The sequence below is a fragment of the Solanum verrucosum genome, unplaced genomic scaffold (genome assembly GCF_900185275.1).
Source record: "Solanum verrucosum unplaced genomic scaffold, falcon-dt-bn FXZP01000009.1, whole genome shotgun sequence".
Lineage (NCBI taxonomy): Eukaryota > Viridiplantae > Streptophyta > Magnoliopsida > Solanales > Solanaceae > Solanum > Solanum verrucosum.
Window position 1 is genome coordinate 5414823 of NW_026020231.1, and position 11282 is coordinate 5426104.

The following is an 11282-nucleotide window of genomic DNA, read 5'->3' on the forward strand; positions in this document are numbered from 1 at the left end:
TGCAACTATAGGTGGAGCTAAAATTAGGAGTTTGCGGGTTCTAAATTTCTATGGCTCTTACTTATCATCGAGTCCGTCTTAACCCCTAGGCCACTAAAGCCATCGCTTGGCCCCGCATATTTTTGGGGGACCCCATTTTAAAAAAAAATTACTTATAAATGTTATTTTTTAAAAAATAAAATATTTACTACGAGTGCTATGATTTCTACTAAGGATATTACATATGAGATGAATTTAGAACCCGAATTTCGTAAGAAACAATTTAATGAAAATATTGATAACGAAATCACAAAATTTCTTGAAATTAGAGTTGATTACTTATAGTAGATGAAGCTATTTTTTCACTTCAAAATAGATACGAACCAATTGAAGCATATGGAAATATTTTTGGTTTCTTATTTAGTGGTAAATTTGAGACCATTAGATGATGAGAATTTTTTAGAAAAAACATTGTCTTAACGTTGAACTTTATTTAACACATAATAGTTATCATGATATTGATGGTTTAAATTTATTTTTTGAATTAAAAGTGTCAAGATAAATAATACAAATGGAAGATAATGATCTAATAAAAATACTCAATCAAATAAAAAGACTTGATTCTTTTCCAAATACACATATTGCTTATAGAATAATGTTAACAATTCATGTAACTGTTGCCTCAGCCGAAAGAAGTTTTTTGAAATTAAAATTGATTAAATCTAATTTCAGATCAACAATGGCTCAACAGAGATTGAATGGATTAGCTATATTATCAATTGAAAATGAATTATTTAAAATAAATTGATTATAAAATAGTAACTAATGACTTTGCATCTAAAAAAACTCGAAAAGTATATTTTAAATAAAAGTATATATGATGAAAAAAACAAAATATTAGGGTCCCTCTCTTAAGTTTCGCTTTAGGCCCCCAATCTTGTCGAGTCGGCCCTGCACTGAGTCATCAACCACTTTTTATAGGGGTTCACAAATTAATATACATATATATTTATTTAATTTTCTAGTACAAATACAAAATTTACGAAAAAATTACTGAATTTATCCGAACTCACAAATCCCCTGCACCTAGCTCCACCCCTGGCTGCAACTACGTACTATACTATTGAACTAGATTCATCTTCCTCCACATATTTACGTTTTTTTTTTTTTGTGGTATGAAAAGATATTGCATTTATATTAGTTAAATTTTAGTACAGGGAACATTGGTCATTGCCCTGTCGAGAACCTGTGGGTCAGAGTTACACAAAAAGGTGGGAAGTGGCAGATACAAAACTAGAGATCGACCAAGTTATATGCTATTTTAACGTTGTTATTACAATTTGAACACAAACTACAAGGTCAGGGGAACAACTGTTTCCTTGCAAGGTCTCAATTTAGAAAAAGCACCAATAAAGAGCAAATAGGTATAGTTTTCACATGTTTAATGTACTAACCACTTCCATTGGACAAAGGTGACATCTCCAAATGCTAATGCTTATTCTTTCTTTGTTAGAAATGAGCATGTGACATCACCTTCAAAAACAACCTATTGACGGTCCAATTTTTGAATAGGCTCAGGTCCAAACCAACAGAAGAGGAATTGCTACTTATTACACTGTCTACAACTCACTTTCATGTATTATATGCATTGCATCATTTCCACTCAACACAATTGCAGATAAGTTGGCCACTAATATTAATTACAATTTTAGCACTAACAGTAATTAGCTAGGGAATGCTAGGTTGAGCTATGTTTAGGTGATCTATTCAAGCGAGCTTGACTATCTATATCTCATCTACAAGTTTAAATTGATAAAGAAATCACACTTTTATTCATTTAATTATACATATTATGTCTCAAATCATATGGAGTACTTAAATATGTGCTGGTTTAATTCTTTTTCATATATGAGCCAAATACGTGAAAAAAATAATTTAGTATCCTCTAATCATGTTGAATTATGTAGCGTCCAAATTAATCTAATAATTTAAGTTATTAAAGTGAAACATTTGCTACGTTAGGGTTGATTTCTTAGATCGATGGTCACTCTATTCTATTATCTCAAAAAATGATCAACTTTCTTCTTGATTTCAATTTTTTATACAAAGGAAGTGACTTTAATTATGAGATTCAAACTATTAGTTGAGTAACTATATGAGAAATCAACCTATGACCAGTGTCCCTGACTTGTTGGATTTGGTGGTTTTTCTTAGCACCCATTGTGATCACCTCTGTACCCCGAAATAGATATGACCTGCTATATCCGTGCTTAACCTGTGGTTTTGCCAATATCAATCACGAGTAACTCTCAGTGTGATCACCCCTAACCTAATTATTAAAACTGCTAATCCTTATGATCAAACAAGAATTATCTTCGTATTTCTTGAGCAATATAATATACGATCTCAACCAATAACTTCTTTTGGATCGTAATTCATACCTAGAAGCATTAAAGTGGTTTTAATAGATTATATCTCAATTTAACAAACTCTACCAAAAGATAAGGAAAAGGTATATATATATATATTATATCTTATTAGTTGAAAGGATCTAATCTCCAACTACTAGTACTAGAAAGAAACCAAAAGGAAGATAGTTCGTTAGGAATATAGAATAGTTATGAGATGTAGGAGATAAAAGAACATTATGGAGAGGTGGACCAATGAGAAGTAAATGGACCCAACATGGCTTGCTACTACCAAGACAAGATTAAGGGAAACGTTATAGAGTGGGGCACCTATGGTTTGTTACAATCAAGGCATATCCCCCCTCTAACATCGAGTGCTAATTAAAAAAGACAGCCTTTTTTTCTTTTCCATGTGCCCAAATTTATGTGCAAACTTCCAAAACCAAAAACCAATTCTTCCTCCCTCACCCCTCAGCCAGCTACCTCGCTCCTTTTCAACCAAAAACTAACTTCGAATAAAACCAAATTGAAACCTTTCTTTGTTCCTTTGTTTTTCATCATCATGATATGGAAATTGTCTCAAAATACCAATAATCACTATGAATGCATTTAAATTAATCGAAAAACAAGTTGAGATTATGTTTTTGAGATCATGTTGGTACATTTAGTTGAGATTAATTATGTTTTGATCATGTGTAGGTCTTATACGTCCTCTAGAGACTTCAATTTGTCCTAATTGAGATTTATTTGGCGGTAGAAAATATGCAGAACTTTCCTTATTCTAATACTCTACAACAACATATATAGTGCAACGTAACTCTATAGCTAGGTGAGGTATGGAGATATTAGAGTGTACGCATGCAAATCTTACCTTTACCTGGCCTATTGAGATAAAGAAGTTATTTTTTATAGATCCTAACTTGAGTAAACCATTTCAAAGCAGTTGGAAAAAAGGATGCAAAGTTAGAAATAGTAACAAGAATGAAAAAATGTGATCTGGAAAGCAATACTATTAATTTAGAAGGAAAAAAAAATGGTAACAATAAAATAATATGATAACCGCAACATAAGTAACACATGTGGTAACAAAAAATTGAAGAACAAAATACTACGAGAATTGTGTTGATACTAAGTACTGTATTTTATTGCGGGTTTCAAATGAGATTAAATGTAATAATTGATCAATCAAAATTAATTGGAATTGATACACGTAATAATTGTAGTTTCCTGTGAGTCTTATTAAATGAAACAATTGATCAATGAAAATTATTTAGAATTGATACACGTAATAATTGTAGTTTCCTGTGAGGCTTAAGTATTATAGACAAATTTAGAATTTGAAGTTCTTGTGTTTCTAGAGTAATCTCAAATTAATTTATAATAGTAATTGGGTTTATATAATCAGATATAAAATTGAGCAAAAGCTATTAAGTTCGCGAGAACTCGTACGTGAAGAGTTTAATCCGCCCGTCAGGCTTATAGCAGCATTGGCTCTATGGATTTTGGGGAGACAGGGAAGAAAAAAGGGTGTGATGCCTCAAACGTAAAAAAGGGATAAAACATAATGTTGCTAGAATTCATGAAGATTTTTTTTAATTTTTTTTGTTTCTCCGGTGTCCGGAGCTCACATTGAACCTATCAAATCCAGATTGCACACTGTAGGGTCCATTAAGGGTTGACGCTCCAAACAATATTTTCTCCATACCCAGGATTGAAACCCGAGAATTCTAATTAATGGTGAAATAGTTTTACCACTATACCACAACACTGATAAAAATTTATTTATCCTCGTGAAACTCTCGTATATATATATCCACATGAATGGTCCCGCATTTTGACTATAAATTGGATATTACCTCCATGTAACCCCACACTATACAATCCAAATTCCAAATTATATAAAAGTTCATGTATCAAGTGAAAGTGAACTGTATAGTAGTAGTAGATGTCAGTTGCTTTTGCGTGCATAAATGCAAATGATATCTCTTTTGATCAATAATTGTGATAGCTAGTATATTAGTAGTATATTTTTCTTGTTTACGGTACTTGAAACATTGCCTACTATTCTAGGAATAGGGTTCAAAACCTTAATTAATTAGGTAGGTAAAGAATTTATTCGAGGGATTATTTTTTATTGGTGATCAATAATATGTGGGGGATAATAGGTTAGGTCTAAAGTCATCGTAGTAGTTTCAATGAAATGAAATGAAAATGATTGAGAAATATATATATGTGGAGTACCCCTAGTTAATAATTGATTCATATTTCATATATATCTTCTTCCTTTTCTTTTTTTTGAAAATGAAATGATTCATGAAAGTTGTCTAGAGGCGCTACTGTATTACTAGCACGCATAAGGATGAAGAATCACATGATCCTTTCTGAAAATGCGGAACGTAACCCCCTATTGGCTATTGGAACTAGGGTCAATGCGTGCCCCTTGTTAACATTGCTTAAATTTGGGATTACATCCTAAATTGTTAAAACGGTTTGGACTAAATTTGAGCAGGTTTGATCATTACTCAACTCTTTTTCAAAAGTTAATTGAGCTTAAATAAATCGTTCGATTAAATTAAGATGATCTAAATAATCAGTCGTGCAAATCGCTCTAACTTTTACCAAATTTGATTTTCTCATTATCTATTTAACTATCATGTTAACTCAATTTTTAAAAATCTTCTTTAAATATAAATCAAATAAAAAATTTATTTAAGTACTTTTAAAAAAAAATCATAAATCAATTTGAACTGCATTTAGTTCACATTATCTTAAACGAGCCTATATGCACCCGGCTTCTCGCATGCGAATTGGGACAGGCATATTGTTTTAAGTTTGAATTTAAGTTATATACATTTTTAGTATAAGAAAATTTTATATTTTTAGATAATTTTTTGTTTAGTAAGCAATCTTTATAATTTCAAAATTTTACATATAAATATACTTTAAACGGTCTGATAGTATGTGTATATATATATATTTATATATTACGTACATGTATATAATTTGAATTCGATTACTTGTTTTTTTCCGTGTTTTATATTATTTGTTGTTATACTATTTTTTTCTCCACTTCTTCCAATGACATCTTAATTATTGTATTTCATTTTTATACTGTTTTTATATGCTTTAATTGAGTCAGGGGTCTATTGTGAACAACCTCCCTAACTTCGCTAGACATAGACACTACGTACTACCCTCACTAAACTCCATATATAACTTGACTAATTTTTTAATTAATTTGAAATATTGAGCTATAAAACCGGACAACCTCAATATTTCACCTTGTAGTCTTATAAACAAGAGAGACAAATTAAAGAGCTCTCTCTCTCTAGAGCCAGCCAAAAGAGGAGGCAATTGCTAGCTGATATGGAAGGATTTTGCTTTCAATGGTTATGTGTTATTGTATTTTCATATGTGTTACTGTTGTTTACACAGAAAGCGTTTGTTCATCTTTGGTGGACACCAAAAATAATTCAAAAACACTTCAAGAAGCAAGGAATCACTGGTCCTAAATATCATTTTCTCTTTGGTAACCTCAAAGAAATTGCAAGTTTCACTACTCCATCTTGGCCTTCCACTTTTACCTCTCATGACATTCTTCCCAATGTTCTCCCCTTCTACCATCATTGGAAGAAAATCTATGGTACGTACCTATTTTTTCAAATTTATATCGTCAGTATAAATAATATTTATCTGAAACATATCTACCGGAATATGTGAGATGTTTGTTTCAAACTTTAACGCCTCCTTTATCTCAACTTTTCTTTCCGTTTCTATCACTCTATGCATATTTTGGAAGCTAATTAACTAACTATTCACAATCCTTTGTTTGGTTCGATATATTCAAATTGGCTGAGTTGGGGAGTATTCACGCCAATAACGTTTTACGTTGTTTGTTTTCTAGCTTAAAATAGACTTTTGTCAAGTACTTGTCATCTTTTTAATTTAATTTTCTACTACTAACTTATTTTTGGTGTATATCAGGTTCAATATTTGTTATATGGTTTGGACCAACGGCTCGTGTCACCATTTCTGATCCAGCTTTAATTAGGGATATATTCGTTCTGAAATCAGATAATTTTGAGAAAAATGAGTCGCCCGCGCTTGTCAAGAAGCTTGAAGGTGATGGTTTGCTTAGTCTCAAAGGTGAAAAATGGGCTCACCATAGGAAGATTATTACTCCTACATTCTACATAGAAAATCTCAGGGTAAGTCTTAAATATCGACTAATAACTGAATTTTAACACTGTGGTTTTTTATTGTACTCGGAAAGGTTGATTTTTCTAATGATCACTCAACTATCATCTTTTTTGTTAAAGAAAATTGGAGTCAAGAAGAAAGGTGATTTTAAGATAATAACTATTAACTGAGTGATCATTTGAAAAATTAAACTCTATTTTTTAACTTATTGCTAATTCTACATTTATGTACAATCACCTCTATTTGTTTGCTATTTTTTTGGAATCTTTAAAAATATTGTTGAGGTTGTGTCAGTTCTTTCAAAAAGTAGAACATTTTTGAAAAATCGAAGCAATATCACTATTTATTTTATAGAAAAATTTCAACTCCTATTTATCTTTCATTTTCCTACATATAGCTAATGATTCCCATGATGGGAAAGAGCATGAAGGAGATGTTAGACAAATGGTCAAAAATGTCAAACGCCAGCGGAAAAGTAGAGATCGAAGTGTCAGAAATGTTCTCAACATTAGCAGAAGATGTCATTACGCGTATTGTGTTCGGAAACAGCTACGAAGATGGTAAAGCCATCTTTGAGTTACAAGCACAACAAATGGTTTATGCCACCGAAGCTTATCAAAAAGTATTCATCCCCGGATACAGGTCTATATCGTTAAATCTCTCTGTAATAATCATCCTCTATACCTATATATTGATTTTCCGTGTTATATCTCATGTTATTTATAAATATAGTAGTATAATCATATTAATGAATGAGAATAACGCGTTATGTATGATTTGGTAGTTAGTGGTTTGTGCAAGAATCTTGAATGTTTTTGTATTGTGTTGGACAGGTTTTTGCCTAGTAAAAAGAATAGAATATGTTGGAGATTGGATAAAGAAGTGCGTAAATCTTTGAGGAAGCTGATTGAAGAAAGGAGAAAAATAGATGAGGCGGTGTTGTCAGAAGAATGTCCGAATGATTTATTGGAAGTAATGATCAAAGCAGGTAGTGATGATGAATATAGAAATAATATCACAGTTAATGACATTGTCGAAGAATGCAAGACCATCTTCTTTGCAGGCAAACATACCACGTCTAATTTGCTCACGTGGACCACCATTTTACTCGCCATGCATCCTCAGTGGCAGGAATTAGCACGTGATGAAGTTTTAACTGTCTGTGGAGCACGTGATCCTCCATCTAAACACCAAATTTCCAAGCTTAAGACGGTATGTTATTAATTACTTTATTCACCGTAATTATCATTTTCTTAAACAACTAAACATTATTATGCATGTGGTATAAAGGCAAAAAGAACCGAACCAACTTTAATTTTGTTCTTCGATAACATAATAATACTCGATGCCTCGTAGGCATGGTGAATGTTTCTATCAGATAATTTTTCACTTTAATTTAGAGAAGCTTTTTATGTGTTTTGTCTTATATACTAAGAATCATTTAGCCTTTTAGTTTAAGAAGGGGAGTTTTATATCGACGTAACATATTATATATCCTTAACCACACCGATAGGGTAAAAATATTTATTATACACATGTATAGGATTGTAAGTAAAATTCTTACTTTAAATATTTATTACATGTAAAGAGTAAAGTAGAATTATCAAGTTTCACAATTTACTTAACTAGTAAATATCTCAAAAGATCCTTCAATTACGAAAAGTTATACATTCACGATCCTCCATAATTAAGTGCCCTTTCGAGATATTACTCTATACTTTGACTAATTTACACCTGTTTCACAAATTCTGTATGAATCCCTAGAGCTCCCTATATGATATATCCTATACGTATAATTTTACTTTTCAAAAGTTGAAGGTTACTAATCCATGCTAATTGTTACAAGCTGATACCACCGGTTCATAACTGCATGGACCTAACAATGTAAAAGAAAATTAACTGTATGTGTTTTGAATTAAATTAATTAAATGCATACTTTTTGTGTTATAATTTTCTATATCTTAACTAGTCTTATTAATACACTCATATTTAAAGTAGTACAACTTTTGATTTTGGCAGCTAGGAATGATAATTAACGAATCTGTCCGGCTATATCCACCAGCAGTGGCAGCAATCAGACGAGCCAAAGTTGATACACAATTAGGGGATTTCACATTACCTAGAGGGACTGAACTCCTTATACCAATCATAGCAATTCATCATGATCAAACACTATGGGGACAAGACGCTAACGAATTCAATCCAGCAAGATTTGGTCTAGGAGTGGCACAAGCAGCAAAACACCCCATGGCGTTCATGCCTTTTGGCCTCGGCGCCCGACGATGCGTTGGCCAAAATTTAGCAGTGTTACAAGCTAAATTAGCAATAGCTATGATCTTGCAGCGGTTTTCGTTTGATCTTTCTCCAAGTTACCAACATGCTCCTACTATTTTGATGCTCTTATGTCCACAATATGGTGCTCCTATTATATTCCAAAAGTTGTAGAGGTAGACATGCATCCTTATATATAATATATAGTATGTGCATGCTTGTACAAAACAAAATTTTCCAGATCAAAAATGTTTTGTGTCTACAATACAATTTCTTTTTTCTTAGTAAACTATAGTAGTCCAATTATTTTGCAATGTCAGAGTCTCAATGCCTCAATTAGTAGGCCCTAACCGTCCCACATATATATGGAACAACAAGAGAGCCCCTACCCTACTAGTATTTTGTAGAGCTATCAAAACGGGTCAATTCAGGCTAAGCCTATTAAGACGACTCTAAAATAGTATCTACCTTCAGTGGCGGAGCCAGAAATTTCATGAAGGGTGTCCAAGTGTTAAAGTGAACCCGCTCTTCTTAAAAAGTGAAAGAAAATTGTTACTACTTACTAGTGAGATTCGAACACACAAACACTTTAAGTTCGTGTGTCTTTACTCTTTCAAGGCGCTTGGAATCACTAGATTACATTATATTGTTGTCATAAGGGTGGCTATGCACTGTCTACCCCTCAATAGTCCCGATGATAGAAACATAAAAATTATATGGGGACTTGAATCTATGAAAAATATTGCAATGAAATGTTACAATAATTGAGTCCCGGCAAATAGGATAGATTTATTGACTTTTCTTGAACCTGACCAGAGAGCCCACTTATAATAGTTTAGCTTTCGTCTTTAACTTCGTCAACTTTAATCATTCATCTATTTTGTCTGAGAATCAAATTCTCATTAGCAACAAAAGGAAACAAATAATTTTTGCTAGACAAAAATGCGTAAATAAATTAAATTACGTGAATTACCAAAGCATTCCGAAATGTAGATGATAAATTCTGGAAATTTGAGGGTAAAATGCAGTTAAACTTACCTACATATAAATCAGAAAAATATAATATTTGTTTGATTTGTATAATTTGAAAATGGTAAAGTAAATTTTTTGAAGAATGGTATCCTCTGAAAATTTCCCATTAAACACAAAACTACTGGCCCAACCTAACCAAACCCAGTCCTAGCGGGCTGAAGACATCAACAGTCTAGCCCAGCTTAGCTCTTCATTTGAAAGGGACTAAAAATACAAGGCCCACTTATAAGTGGGCCTTAGGATGGCCCGAGGAATTGACACAGATAGACAAGTGCTACATACAATTGGCAACATATAGCCCACTATTAATTAGCAATTAATAAACAAATAAAAAATTGGCACATATTAGCCTAAAAGTAATATATCAACATTTTTTCAATTTTTTTTAATAATAAAAGATATTTAATATCATCTCTCTTCTAACTTCAAATCATTACTCCTTAAAACTAGCAAAAGATTATTTAGAATTATCTCTTCTTTCAAATTATTACGTGTTTTTAAAAATAATAAAAGAAAATTAATTTCATCTCTCTTCTAACTTCCAACCATTTCTCCTTAAAACTAGCAAAAAATATTCAAAACTCTCTCCTTTCAAATTATTTCGTATTTTTAAAAATAATAAAAGAAAATTAATGTCATCTCTATTCTATCTTCCAACCATTTTCACTTAAAACTAGCAAAGTACTGTCTAGAATTATATTTTTCTTAAAATTAGCAAATAATATTTTGATTATGATTATTCCTATTTCAAAGGTATTCCTATGAATTCATTACCTGCCAATTATTTTGCCTTTGAACTCAATCCATATTCATTTAACAAATTTGTATACATTTGTTTGCATTGGTATTCATTAATCTGTATTCATCTAATAGATTGACATACATTTATATTGGATACATTTGTTCGTATTCATAATAAATTGGTATACATTTATATTTATTTGCATTAATATCTTTCAAATTTTACATGGGTATACATTTGTATTGGATACATTCGTCCATATTCATTTATAAATTGGTTGCATTAATATCTTTCTAATTTTACATTTGTATTGGATACATTTGTTCTTATTCATAATAAATTGGTACACATTTATTTGCATTAATATCTTTCAAATTTACATTGGTATACATTTGTATTGGATACATTCGTTCATATTCATTTATAAATTGGTATACATTTGTTTGCATTAGTATCTTTCTAATTTTACATAGGTATACAATTGTTTGCATTACTATTTTGGGATGCAATCGACGAAATTCATTAACAAATTAGATAATTTTACATTGTTATATGTTCGTTTGTATTCATTAATAAATTTAGATGCATTTGTTGGAGACAAAATAAATATTCATTATCAAATTCAATCAACAAAATTCAATATTTCAAAA

At 31.3% G+C, this 11282-nt stretch overlaps 1 protein-coding gene across 1 annotated transcript; it reads left to right on the forward strand.

The window, feature by feature from the left end:
* Window positions 1–5697: 5697 nt before the first annotated feature.
* LOC125832335 (cytochrome P450 734A1-like) lies at window positions 5698–9134 on the forward strand. The gene is made up of 5 exons (XM_049511476.1): window positions 5698–6030; window positions 6372–6595; window positions 6985–7229; window positions 7421–7799; window positions 8607–9134. Exons 1-5 carry the CDS (start codon window positions 5754–5756, stop codon window positions 9030–9032), a joined length of 1551 nt encoding a protein of 516 aa, XP_049367433.1. The 5' UTR covers window positions 5698–5753; the 3' UTR covers window positions 9033–9134.
* The last annotated feature ends 2148 nt before the right edge of the window (window positions 9135–11282 follow it).

Bases quoted from the DNA above. Each gene is read 5' to 3' on its own strand.
- LOC125832335 (XM_049511476.1), top strand. From the start codon at position 5,754: ATGGAAGGATTTTGCTTTCAATGGTTATGTGTTATTGTATTTTCATAT. The intron at 6,031-6,371 runs GTACGTACCTAT...GGTGTATATCAG, and splicing joins TCATTGGAAGAAAATCTATG to GTTCAATATTTGTTATATGG. The intron at 6,596-6,984 runs GTAAGTCTTAAA...TCCTACATATAG, and splicing joins TCTACATAGAAAATCTCAGG to CTAATGATTCCCATGATGGG.